The 13,227-nt window shown below is 49.7% G+C and overlaps 2 protein-coding genes across 2 annotated transcripts in view; both read right to left on the bottom strand.

Annotated features, from left to right (window-relative positions):
* TRIM17 (tripartite motif containing 17) overlaps positions 1-304 on the bottom strand; it is a 7,968-nt gene extending 7,664 nt beyond the window's left edge. Inside the window, exon 1 of the mRNA XM_046667954.1 lies at positions 134-304. The gene's annotated coding sequence lies outside the window, so the exon portion shown is untranslated. The remainder of the gene's footprint in view (positions 1-133) is intronic.
* A 3,968-nt stretch (positions 305-4,272) lies between these two features.
* H3-4 (H3.4 histone, cluster member) lies at positions 4,273-5,087 on the bottom strand. The gene has a single exon (XM_046667956.1). The coding sequence runs from the start codon at positions 4,681-4,683 to the stop codon at positions 4,273-4,275; it is 411 nt and encodes a 136-aa protein (XP_046523912.1). The 5' UTR covers positions 4,684-5,087.
* Positions 5,088-13,227: the final 8,140 nt, after the last annotated feature.

Raw genomic sequence — 13,227 nt, 5'->3', positions numbered from 1 at the left:
GGGCGGTACTCACCGGAGAGGGGCGGTACCCACCGGAGAAGGGCGGTACTCACCGGAGAGGGCCGGTACCCACCGGAGAGGGGCGGTACCCACCGGAAGGGGGCGGTACTCGCGGGGAGAGGCCCGTACTCACCCGAGAGAGGGGCGCGCCGCTCCTGGCCCTGCGCCGCCCGCCGGGCGCCCACGCCCGGGACCCCGGAGGCGTCGGGCGGCCGCCGGGCTTTGTGGCGTCAGCGGGGCGGGGCCCCTATGGGGTGGGGATGGGTGCGGGAGGTTTGAGGGGGTTCTCGGCAGCCGGGGGACGGGGCGGACGCCCCTGGAGGGACGGACCGGCGGGCTGCGCGGACCTGGCCGGGGTCGGGGCGGAGGGAAGTGTCCTGGGGGGCGGGGCCCTGCCGTCGGGGAGGGGCGGGCGCGGGTGGGGGGCGGCGGAGGGGGGCGCGGCCGCAGGAGGCCGCGGCTCCCGGGGGGGCCCGCTTGTGGTCGGCTCCGGGTCGAGGGGAGGGGGCAGCATCGGGTCCCGGGAGGGCCACCGGGCAGGCTCGCCCTCGGGGGTCTTGCCAGCGCTTGAGGTGGTTTCAGTGGGTCGCTGCCCCCCAACCCTGACCTAACCTTGGCCAGTGGCTGCGCGCACCCTAAGTCCTAATCCGGAGGAGAGGACAGATGTGGAAACTGAGGTTCTGGCCACCGCAAGAGGCGGAGAAACAGAGGGGGTCGAACTCCAGGGCCTGCGGTGTGGACGGCTCCCCCCGCGCGCCCGGCGGGGTGTCTCCGGGTGGCTCCCCCACTAAAACAAACCTAGGCCAGAGTCGGCCGCTCAGCCCTGGGTGCGCCTGCGCCGGGCGTGGGGACCGGGCGGACGACGCGCTCCAGGAGTCCACACGGAGGCTAATCCTAACCCCTTCCCCCAAAGTCCCTGAGCTCCTCTGCGGGTCCTTCACAGCCGTGAGGGGATTCTGGGCTGAGGGTTTCTTCCAACTTGAAAACTGAATCATAGAATTTTTAAAACCTTAATATAAATTTTCAAAGAAACACTCGAGAGAACAAGGGATCCCATATATAAATTGCCGCAATCAGCATTTCACTAGATTTGCTTCTTTTGTCCTGTTGTTTGGTCTTGGCTGAAGGAGTTTTTTTTTTTTTTTTTCCAGCAAACCCCAGACATCATTAGATTTACCTCTACAGGGCCGGCCAGTGGCCCAGTGGTTAAGTTCGAGTGCTCCACTTTGGCGATTCAGGGTTTCCCAGTTTGGATCCTGGGTGTGGACATGGCACCGCTCATCAAGCCATGCTGAGGCAGCGTCCACACGCCACAACTAGAAGGGCCCACAGCAGAGTATACAACTATGTATACTTTGGGGAGAGGAAGAAAAAAAATTTGCCTCTACATGCTTCTATAGGGGAGGAAAAACTCTAAGGGTCTTAGATTCAGTGACTGGGGCCTGTGAATTGGACTGAAACAAAACAGACTGAGAGGAGAAAACTGCATTTCGTGTGCATTTGGGAGCCAACAAAGGAAGCAGCTGGCATGTTAAATGGTTAAAGTTAAAGGCTTATATACCTCTGCCCTTCCCGGGCGGGGGGGTGGGGGTGGGGCGGCCCTGGGCACTGGGATCCCTGTGCTCAAGTTCGAATGCCTTCCAAGCTCTCGTCTTCTTCAGGTCCAAATGTTAGAACAAACCGGTGCAGCCGCCATCTGTCACCTTTCATTTCCTAGGACTCTGGGTTGCAAGTGACAGAAACCCCAGTTAGAACTGGATTCATAAGTACGGCACGTCTGTTACAGGACATCGGGATCTCACGCAGTGGGGCCTTGGGGGCAACGAGATCCTGGTGCCCAGGGCCAGGCTCCTCCATCTCTTCACCGCCCGCCTCTTCTCTCTCAGTGCCCACTGTTTTCTTCCGGCCTTTTTCACACGACAATAGATGCCACAGCAATAGCTCCAGCGTCTCACGCTTTCCGACTTTTATCCATCAGAATCAGAGTCAAAGTCTCGCTTGTCCCCAAATCTGAAAACCCACCTCTGGTGAGAGGGACAGCAAGAACTAATACTAAAGCTAATTTTAATTATAATAATAGTCTATGGTCAGCCTGGGCTGTGGCACTAATACCCCAAACTAGGGGCTCAAACCACAGACATTTACTTCAGCAAGCTGCTTCCTTCTGAGGCCTCTCTCCTGGGTGTGCAGATGGCTGTTGCTGTGGAAAAATGCATTTCTGTGATTTCCTTTACACTCAGTTCTCCATTTCACCTCTGGCACCTCTGATCACCAATGTGAGGGTTCTTCCCCCACTCCAAGCAGTTCTGCAACTGCAGCAGGAGTCCCACCACTTACCTGTGTTCTGACAGTGTCCACCTGGAGATGGCACCGGACCCCAGGGGTCGAGGGCTTGGTCCCGTGAGCGCCCCACTCCAGATGCCAGCTCCACGTCCGGGTGTCACCTGCGCTCCTGACCACCAGCTCCAGATCGGAGGTTCCCCAACCCCTCCCTGGTTGGATCAGTTTGCTGGAGCGGCTCACAGAACTCAGCAAACAATTCACTTGCCAGATCGCCGGTTTCTAGTGAGAGCATATAACTCGGAACAGCTAGATGCAGAGACGCATGGAGCAGGCACAGGAAAGGGCTCTGAGCTCCCAGGCCCTCTCCGAGCACACTGCCCTCCTCCAGGCACCTCCACGTGCCCGCCGACTCACAAGCTCTTGGAACTGTCCTTTTGGGTCTTCTGGAGGCTCCATCACACAGACTGATCAAATCATGGCCCACTGGTGGTCCATTGAAGCTCCAGCCCCTCTCCCCTCCGGGGCTCCAGGGTGGGACTGAAAGCTCCAGCCTCTAATCACGTGTTTGGTTCCCCTGGCGACCAGCCCCATCCTCAGGGGCTGTCCAGAGTCACCTCGTTAGCATAAGCTCAGGTGTGGTTGACAGGGGCTTGTTGTGACTGTCAAGACCCCTTTATGGCTCTCATCACAGGAGAGTCCAGGGGTTTTGGGAGCTCCGTGCCGGGAACAGGACAAGACCGCATCCCTGTTTCTTACTGTAAATCACAACATCACAGCTGTCGTCTCCCTATGTCCTCACATGGTCATCTCTGTGCATGTCTGTGTTCTAATCTCTTCTTATAGGGAGCCAGTCCTATGGAATCGGGGTCCACCCTAATGAACTGACTTTACCTTCATCACTTCTTTAAAGGCTCCATCTCCAAGTCCAGCCCCATTCTGAGGTTCTGGGAGTTGGGGCTCCATATGAATTGGGGGGGGATCCAGTCAACCCACGACAGATAGCAGACACACTGAGCACACCCTCAGTTGGATTGTCTCATGATTTTATGACAGTCCTCTGTGCTGGTTACTGACGTTCTTATGCCTAAAGGCTCACGGCCCAGCTCAGGGCAGGGGTACACACCTGGGCCACAGACTCAGGTAAGAAGAGAGCATCTCCTGGAAAGACTGCAGGATGGCCCCAGTGGGATGGCTGGGGATCGCAGACAGTGGGGCTGGCAGAAGATGAAGAAATAGTTGTCCCCTAAGAAGGGTCAGTGAGTGAGGCTGAGAGGATGTCCCCTGATTCCTCCTGCCTCTCCAGTCAAGTTCTAGAAGCAGAGGCCATGCCTGCTCCCCGCTGCGCCCCAGTCCAGGTGCAGCCCCAGCTACTTAAGTCTGTCCCCTCACGGAGCACCAGCCCCACAGGGCCCTCATGAATGCACTAATGCACCTGCTATGCCGGCCCCTCCATGACGGCCTGTCCCGTGGGGCTCCCAAACCAGGAATCTCATTCCCTCATAGATTGCTAGATTCTCCATGTTCGTCCTTTCTTTCAGGGAAGCACGTTTTTCTTTGGATTGGCCAGTGCTAGGTTTCTTCTTAAAGTTTTGAAAGATAAACGACTCTGATCAGCACCAAAGGAGACATAACTACCCTCACACTTCTCTTCTCACATCAAAACTCAATTTCTCTCAATACAGCTACTCTACTGCAGCTAGTTAACCACACTGGTTACAGGGTTTCTCACTGCAACAGTCTAAGTTTGGACACCTGCTTACAAGTGCACCCACATGGGGTCAGGCACTGCTCCCGAAGTTAACTTATGGGACAAGCAGTCTTCAGCATTGGCGTTGGGACTTTCTCTCCTTAAATCCCCAGCAAGGAGCCTAGCCAGCACAACCAGTAAGGCATCAGCCAGTAGAAACGCCAGGCTTTACAGCACCCTTTTTGAGCAAATGGTGGCTCTTAAAAGAGCCTTTGGGGTGAGAGTGGCGACTGCGCTGCGGCTTAAGTGCGGTCCCCACGGATGCGGCGCGCCAGCTGGATGTCCTTGGGCATGATGGTGACGCGCTTGGTGTGGATGGCGCACAGGTTGGTGTCCTCGAAGAGCCCCACGAGGTAGGCCTCGCACGCCTCCTGCAGCGCCATCACGGCCGAGCTCTGGAAGCGCAGGTCCGTCTTGAAGTCCTGCGCGATTTCGCGCACCAGCCGCTGGAACGGCAGCTTGCGGATCAACAGTTCCGTGGACTTCTGGTAGCGCCGGATCTCACGGAGCGCCACCGTGCCCGGCCGGTAGCGGTGCGGTTTCTTCACGCCGCCCGTGGCCGGGGCGCTCTTCCGAGCCACCTTAGTGGCCAGCTGCTTGCGCGGCGCCTTGCCGCCCGTGGACTTCCGCGCTGTCTGCTTCGTGCGAGCCATAGCCCCAGGGGCGTCAAAACGCCGCTGCTCTCCTCGCCGACCGCCGGTGCACGGGATGGAGGCGCGCCCGCTTTTATAGAGACTGACGCCCTCCCATTGGTCGGCTGCCGGTGGCGCGATGGCAGGCTGTGCTCTGATTGGCTCATGAGGCGCTCCGCTGAGCCACCCGTCCCTTATCTTGGCGTCGCTCGGGCGTGGCCACGCACTCTGGTGGCTGTTCCCGGGCTTCACAGACCGCCATCCACAGCACTCCCCTGCGGACCTGGTAGGTCCAGGTCGGGGTTCAGTTTGCGGTCCCGTCGCGGTGGGTGTCGTCGTGAGCGTCGCCTCTCCCTGCACAGCTCCCTGGTTTCCCCTCAGCACTCCCCTTCTACTCCTTCACGAGCCAGGGCTGAAGAACTTTCTAGAAGCTCACACTCCTCAGTCAGGCTTTGTGTGGTGACAGTGTTGAATTTTCACCCAGCGATGGTTAAAGGAATCCTCCACTCCTTGAGTCTTGCAAAAAATCCCTTCCCCATGTGATTCAGTGAGAGTCAGGGACATCCCCTTGTGGACCCTGGACAACACCAGGCACAAAGCCTCCAAATCCCCATCTTCACCTCATCCGTGGTTAGCTGAACTCTTGACCCCACTGATCAACTGGAACAAGATGCTCAGTTGCCCAGCTTTGGTTCAGCTTGTCTCCTTCCCTCCGGGGCCCTGGTCTCTGGCCTCTCCTGAGAACTGATCCACCTCGGTGTCAAGCCTTCCCTGACCCAATGTCCCATCAGCCGCCCTGACTCCCGCTTCCCCACCCAGTTCTTTCTAGCCTTGTTCCCTCCTCTCTATAAAAGGGAATCTCTGCTGCCTAATCCTGGAGACCTGCGGATCTAGCCCCACAGCTGAAGGGTGGCAGAATATGCCACTCAAGTGCAAGGATTATTTTGAGCTAAAGGCACTTGAAAAACAGATGCAAGAAGAAGTTTTTAATTTCTTCTTTTTCTTCCTGAAAACAAAAGTTAAAATTCCCATGTGAAAGATGCCGATGTATACCCAAAGAAAAGAAACATTCTTGTCATCGAGGAGGGGAAGGTAAGCCCAAGAAGGTTCTGCACAAAAGACCTTGTTAAAATAATTTGTATCTTCTGGTAGCTTCCCGTATGTTTTAGTTATTTTTCTACAATTCCCTCTCTTTGTTCAATCTGGTATAAAAGCATTTAGGTTTTGCCACTTCTGTGGGTCTTCATTTTCTTATGAGGGCTCCCGTGTTACTTGTCACATAAGACTTAAATACTTTTCTTTTGGTAATCTGTCTTTTTTAGACACCTAAGACGGGCTTCCTAAGAAGCTTCTGAAGTGGGGGCGGTCTTGTAGGACTGAGCCCTTAACCTGTAGGGTCTGATGCGATCTCCAGGTAGACAGTGTCAGAACTGAGTTAATTGCTTGGAGGTGGGAAGAAACCCACACCTCAGAACTGGAATTGGAATCATAGTGCGGGGCTCCCTAAGCCTGAGGCCCCCAGCGGATTCTTGTTCTCAAGCAGGTCCACATCTGGCCTCCAGCATTTATCAGAATGACAGTCAAAGTGCTTCTACCTGTTAATGCTCCAGCTGCTTCTGCCCCCAGCAAGCAGCTCTCACCTGTGACTATCTGCATGTACCTGTCTCTCCTGATTTGAGAAGAGGCTCTGCAACAACAGTTCTCTGATGGGCCCAAAAAAGTCATTAATTTTCAGTGTGTTCAGCTTTTCTGGCAAGGACGAGAAGGATGACTTCCAAGCTCTTTACATGTCAAGCTGAAACCTGAAGTCTCTGTAATGAGACACAGAAACACCTGCAATTTATCTTGGGGACAAAGTCACAGATATCACCAACACCAACCACCATGCAAGGGAGGGAAATTCTACCCGTGGGCAGACATTACTGAGCGTAAGGACGCAGCTTTCCCTAATGGTGGAAGTTTGTGGGTCCCCTTCCAGGCGATGACTCCCTGGAAGAGAGGATGCTTTCTCCACTTTGTCAGCTTCCACTTTAAGGAAGATGATTGAGGGCTGATACTTGCATGAGGCTCGAGAAGGACAGGACGTGCCTTGAAGCAGGGGCCAATTGGGGTCACAGCTCCTAACTCTGCTCATTATAGGACTCCGATCCCAGGAAAACTCAGAGAACACACAGACACCCAGGAAAATAAGGAAAAGCAGAAAGCACCTAGTGATGATTAACTTTGTGCATCAACCTGATACACTACAGGCACCCAGATTAAACATGATTCTGGGTGTGTCCGTGAGGTGTTTCTGGGTAAGATTAGCATTTGAACGTTGGACAAATAAAGCAGATCGCCCTCCCCAAGCAGGTGTCATCCAAGCAGTTGAAGGCCTGAATAGAACAAAAAGGCAGAGGAAGGAGGAATTCACCCCTTCTGCCGTGACTGAGCTGGGACATCCCTCTTCTCCTGCCCTTGGCCTCCTGGTTCTCAGGCATTGGGGCTCAGAGCGAATGGCCCCACCAGCTCTCCTGGGTCTCCCCAGCTTGAAGATGGCAGATCCTGGGACTTCTCAGCCTCAGTAATCACATGAGCCAATTCTTTATAATAGATCTCTTTCACTCTGTATATCCTATTGGTTCTGTTTCTCTGGAGAACCCTGACCAATACACACCTTTTAAGAGAAAAATGAAACTAAAGGTAGCAAAAGCCCCCTCAACACAGGGCCTGTGGTGTTTGAGAACATCTAATCCTTTTCATGAATACAGCTTTCTTAGTGGGGGTGGCAACAGCGGTGAACCAGAGGGAGATTTGAGGGCCCTGTGGTGAAGGGACCTTTTTGACAAGTCAGGGAAATTGGGTTGGATCCTTTAGGTTACAGACAGTCAAGTTTTTGAAAAAAGATATGCCGTTAAACCTTTTTTTAAGAGAGATGAATTCTTTCATGAATGGCCTCTCCTTTCGAGCACGCTCTCACTTGGTGCGTTCATTGCAACAGACGATCAACCGTCACATCCCCAAGGTGCCAACGGCCTGCGCCTGCTGCTGCCTGGCAAGCTGGCCGAGCACGCTGTGTCGGAGGGCACCAGGTCCGCCGCCAAGTACACCAGCTCCAAGTGAGGCACTGGGAGCAGCTGAGCAACCTGCAGAACCAATGGCTCTCCTCAGAGCCCCCTCCACTACCAAGAGAAGAGCTGTGGTACTCGTCAGCTTTTGTTTCAGTTTGCAGCAGGAAATAGAACAACATAGCACATTGATTTAGAAAAGAAATTTATTTTGCTCCTCCCCTGTTATGGGCTGAATTATGTCCCCCCCCAAATTCATATGTTGAAGACATAACCCCGAGTACCTCAAAATGTGACTGTGTTTGGAGACAGAGTATTAAAGTGGAATGAAGTCATTAAGGCCCTAGTCTAATATGACCAGTGTCCTTGTAACAAGGTCAAATTTGGACACGTAGACACGCGCAGAAGGAAGACAATGTGAAGAGACACAAGGAGAAGACAGCCATCTACAGGGAGAGAGGCCTGAAACAGACACTTCCCTCACGGCCCTGAAAGGAACTGACCCTACTGACACGTTGATTTTGGACTTTTGGCCTCCAGACTGTGGGACAACAATTTCTGTTGTTAAGCCACCCACTCTGCAGTACCTTGTTCCAACAGTCCTAGCTGACTAATACGTGCCTTTAGTGGTTTCTATTTTAACGTGTCTCCTTTCATATGTCTCACCTATGGCCAACCTGGCAGATTCACCTCTATCCCCAGAGGGAAGAAAAGTGGCCCCATCCAAGGCGCTGGCCAGCGGTATATATGCAGGTTCCCTGGGAGAGGCTGACCACCACGTCCTGGGTGTGTTTTCGGGGGCCGGCTCTCATCCCCATCATGGACTGGGTCCTTTGGTCAGTGTTTCCTCATATGATAGCACGATGCTTTGCATCTTTCCAGATTTTGCTGTTTTACTTTCAGGTGATCTTTCTAATCATCACAAAATTTAAATATTATTCTATTGTCTTAAATTGACACATGAATATTGGGGCACAGTTTTTACATGACTGAGTCTGGCTGAGTGAGGAGGCAAAACCTTCTGCTTCGTAAGTCATTTTTAACCTTCTACAGATTTTTATGCATTTCTTCATCCCATTGTTTACACACTTTCATCAAGATTACTTGTGGGTGATTTTTTGCTGTACTGAATGGGATTTCCTCATTACACCTTCTGTTCACTGTCTGTAGTGGATACTGACTTTGCACAGCCATTTTGTGTTTGGACAACTGCAATCCCTCATTTCTGTGTTTCGGAGACCTTTCGGAAGGTTTGCTCTTTGTTGAATACTGGGCGACAATGAATATTCCAGAATAATGGTAAATAGGAATGATGATGGTGGTGTTCCCTGAGTTGTTCCCAACTTTCATGGTAACTACGCTCAAGTAATTTACCAACACGATGCTGGGCTTTTGCTGATCCTAATTTATAAAGATGAATAATTTTAAAAATGATGACGGATTAAAGATGCCTATGAGCCTTTTCTTTTTAGACCTAAATAAGGAGACTCATATTTTCCCCAGTACTAACAAAGCCATTCCATCATTCTTTCAAGAAATTCCAATTCATCATTGTTATCGTCATTCTTTTGATGCACTGCTGGAATCAATTTGCTAATATTGTAGTAGAATTTCAACTTGTTTCTAAATGATGCTGGACTGAATTTTTCTTTTTTTTTGGTGGGTCATCTTCATGCATTTTAATAATATCATTATATTTTCTTTAGAAGAAAAAAATGAGATTTTCTTCCATTCTTTATTTTGGGAGAATTTGTTTATCCATAGAATTTTATATTTCTGAGCAGCTTAACAGTAATTTGCCTGGAGGCCTGGCATTTCTTCAATACTTCAGGGTTTTAAAAATCTCTAACTCATTTAAAATACTTAAAAACAATTTTGTTATGAGCATGTATAAAAGTTGTATTATAGTCTTCTTGCAAGGAATAAACTAGTCGCAGCCCAATTAAAGAATTTTTCTTTTAAGAGAGATACTTACAAGAAAAAATAATAGTTAGGAAACCATCATTAACCTAGATTAGAAACAAACAGTTGGTGACAGTCCTAGGATTTTAAGTATGAGAGAATCTCCAGACAGGAAAGGAAGAAGTAAACTTTCTCTATTTGCAGATGGCATGATCTTGTATATAGAAAATTCTGATACTTTTAAAGAATGTTTCTGCCTCTTTTTAATATATATATATTTTTAAGATTTTATTTTATTTTTTTCCTTTTTCTCCCCAAAGCCCCCCGGTACATAGTTGTATATTCTTCGTTGTGGGTCCTTCTAGTTGTGGCATGTGGGACGCTGCCTCAGCGTGGTTTGATGAGCAGTGCCATGTCCGCACCCAGGATTCGAACCAACGAAACACTGGGCCGCCTGCAGTAGAGCGCGTGAACTTAACCACTCAGCCACGGGGCCAGCCCCTCTGCCTCTTTTTTATTTCCTTCTAGAGGATCTTTACAAGTTTTTTTCTTTTCAAATAATAAAGAAAATCCTAATGGGATTATGTTGAATGTACAGATCAATTTAGGGGAAAATAGATTTTTTTTTCAAACTTGTTTTAATAGCCAAGAAACAGGTCCCTCTGTTTTATTTAAAACTTCTCTGTCAACCTCTCAATGAACTTTATATTTTTCAACAAAATAAATTCTACTTTTTTTGAGATAATCTTTGTCAATGTTATTTACTGTAATGAGTGAAATTTCCCTATTAGATTTTCCTCTTTCATTTGGAGGCAGGAACGATAATGTTGCATTTGGTTGAATTTCTGAGTGAGCCCTTCATTTGTGTTTGGTTCTTTCTCCAGGGCAGTGGCTCTCAGACATTGATGTCCATCGGAACTCCTGAAGAGCTCGAGGTAAAAGGGGGGCTGGGCCTCACCTCTCCTGACTTGGTGGGTCTCGGGGGGACCCAAGAGTCTGCATTCCTAACAAGTTCCTGAGTGATGTTGATGCTGGCCTGAGACCACGCTTTGGAAACACTGCTCTGGGATTTCCAGGTATTAAATACTCTCGAATAATTTGAAATGTGTACCATTTACCTTTTAAAAAAAATAACTATGTCTTATACTACATTCTCTCATAGTCCAGATTATAGGCAACACTGGCCTTGCTCGTCACTTGGGGAATGATGTATTTCACCATCATAATCACGCTGGGGCTTTCTTGGAGAGCTACTTGTTTTTATCAGGAAAAGACGTCATTAATTTATTATTATCTTACCAAAAGTTTGCTATTTATTAGAGAAAGACAACTATCCAGTATTAGTAGTTTTAGTAATGATTGGGAATGTTTTTATTTTCATATGTATGAACGTCACGAGTCATACATGTTCCTGCTCATGCTCCCCAGGTGGTCCTCTCTGGAAGGGCGGGTCATATCCTGAGCTGGCTTCTAAGCTCTGACTTCTGTGAGGCATCTTTCTTATTCCAGCTGGAAAAAGTTCTCTGCTTTTAAGGGCTCTTGAGGTTAGATGGAAAATCCAGGATAATCTCCTTATCTTAAAGTCTGTAACTTTAATGACAGCTGCAAAGTCCCGTTGGCCATGTGACATAACTTATTGACACATCCTGGGGACTAGATCTTGGGTGGGGGAGGTTTCAGTATGCCCACCATGGACTCCTGTGCTCAGATTTCCCTTATGACCTATTTGCTGTCCATTCTTCAAACCACTGAGGGTGTGGAGTAAGAAAAATCTCACATCTTCACATGGACATTCATGGAAGGCCCAACAAAAGGGGATAAAACGAAGCTGGAAGTTTTTGAGAAAAATGAAATGCCGAAACTCGAGTGTGCAGAGAACCCTGATGCAAAAGCAGAAGGTTTTCTTACGTCTCTGAGTGTCTCGAGGGGAGGGATATTTGCCTGCTTGCATGAATGACTGTGGGCTCATGGGAGACCTGTGGGAATTTGGAGTGAGTAGATACTACGGTTATACACAGATACCAGACGTGTCCAAGGCAGAACACGTCTGCTCTCATGGGGAAGAAACGAGGACAGTAATAGGATTGCACCCTCCTAGATGTATGCTGAACACATACAGAGCAGTGACTTTGGTTATGACCATATGATAGGGGTCATGCCAAATAAGGTGACCTCAAAGGCTTTGTAGTTCAGACTCGAGAAGAACAGAAATAATGTGTTAAATAACTGCATTCTCTCCCTTAAAAAAATGTGAAATTTAAAACATATACAAATATAGACAAAATGGTAAAAAGAACTAGACTTCAGCAATTATCAGCCTAAGACCAATTTTGACTCATTTATACCTCTACCCTCTTTTTGCTCAGATTATTTTGAAAAAAATCCAAAATATTTTATCATTTCATGTGCAAATATTTCCCTGAGTTCTTAAGCCATCCCAGTCGACTGAAAGCGTGTGGTTTAATATTTCAGGGATGCAATTAATCACCCTCACCAACAGATGACAGATCTTGTCTTCCAGGTGTTTATCACCAACAAACCTCAAGAGTATGCCACACGGGGTTTACAAGCATGAATGTTTTCACGATGGTAACAGCAAAGTGGCTTTATGAAAAACATCACCAGGAGCAGAGCATTTACCCAGCGTCCTGGCATGTCAGTCAGCTTGGGCTGACATAACAAGTACCACAGATGGGGCGGCTCAAACAGCAGACATTCATTCTCTCGCAGTCCTGGAGGCTGGAAGTCAGAGATCCAGGTGTCAGCAGGGCTGGGTCCTCCTGAGGCCTCTCTCCTGGGTGCGTAGATGGCCATCTTCTCCCTGTGTCCTCACATCATCTCCCCTCTGTCATGTCCGGGTCCTAATTTCCTCTTTTTTATAAGGACACCAGTCGTACGGGATCAGGGCCCACTCTTGCGACCTCAGGCAGCCTTTGGACTCCAGCTGCGACGCAGGCTCTTCCCTGGCCCCAGCCTGCCCTACAGACTTCACACTTGCCAGTCCCACCCACTGCCACGTGAGCTAGTTCCTTAAATCTTTCTCTGTAAATCCCATTGGTCCTGTTTCTCTGGAGAATCCTGACTGATAAAACCTGGAATCAGCATTCTCTCTTTTCTCTTTCGCCCATAGTTTTAAGCAGGCCAAGTTCTTTTCTGAGTTTATCATTTTTTTTGTGATGCTTTATCAAATGCAGCTTATCGATCCACTCATGCTATCAACATTATCTATCAAAATGAGCGATGGTCTTACCACATGACGAGAAGTACAGATTTCCAACCTTATTACGTAGGCCACTTTCCCTGCCACCATTTCTTCTGAGGTAACCCTGCATAAAGATAGCCCTAAAGCTCGGTGACCTCAGCAGCAGGCCCCAGGGCTGCTGGTACCATGGCTGCTGGCTGCAGATTGCAGTTATGACTAACATGTTCTCTCTCTGGGCTCAAGGAGCAGCTCCCCTCCGGGGTGTGCGGGTCTCGGGGTGAAGACAGGAGTGCAAGGCTGGTGGTAACTTGCGTTGCCTCCTGAAGCCCTTGCTCCACAAATGGTGCACCACCCCTTCCACCCACCTGCCATTCGCCAACTGGGGCCCGTGGTGTGTTAGCTTCTTGGGGCTGC

This window comes from Equus quagga, chromosome 7 (assembly GCF_021613505.1).
Source record: "Equus quagga isolate Etosha38 chromosome 7, UCLA_HA_Equagga_1.0, whole genome shotgun sequence".
Taxonomy (NCBI): domain Eukaryota; kingdom Metazoa; phylum Chordata; class Mammalia; order Perissodactyla; family Equidae; genus Equus; species Equus quagga.
Note: the sequence above shows the minus strand (reverse complement) of the source record. Positions and strands in the feature narration are given on the sequence as shown.

Excerpts from the sequence above, each read along its gene's own strand:
- H3-4 (XM_046667956.1), bottom strand. The coding sequence starts at position 4,683 with ATGGCTCGCACGAAGCAGACAGCGCGGAAGTCCACGGGCGGCAAGGCG.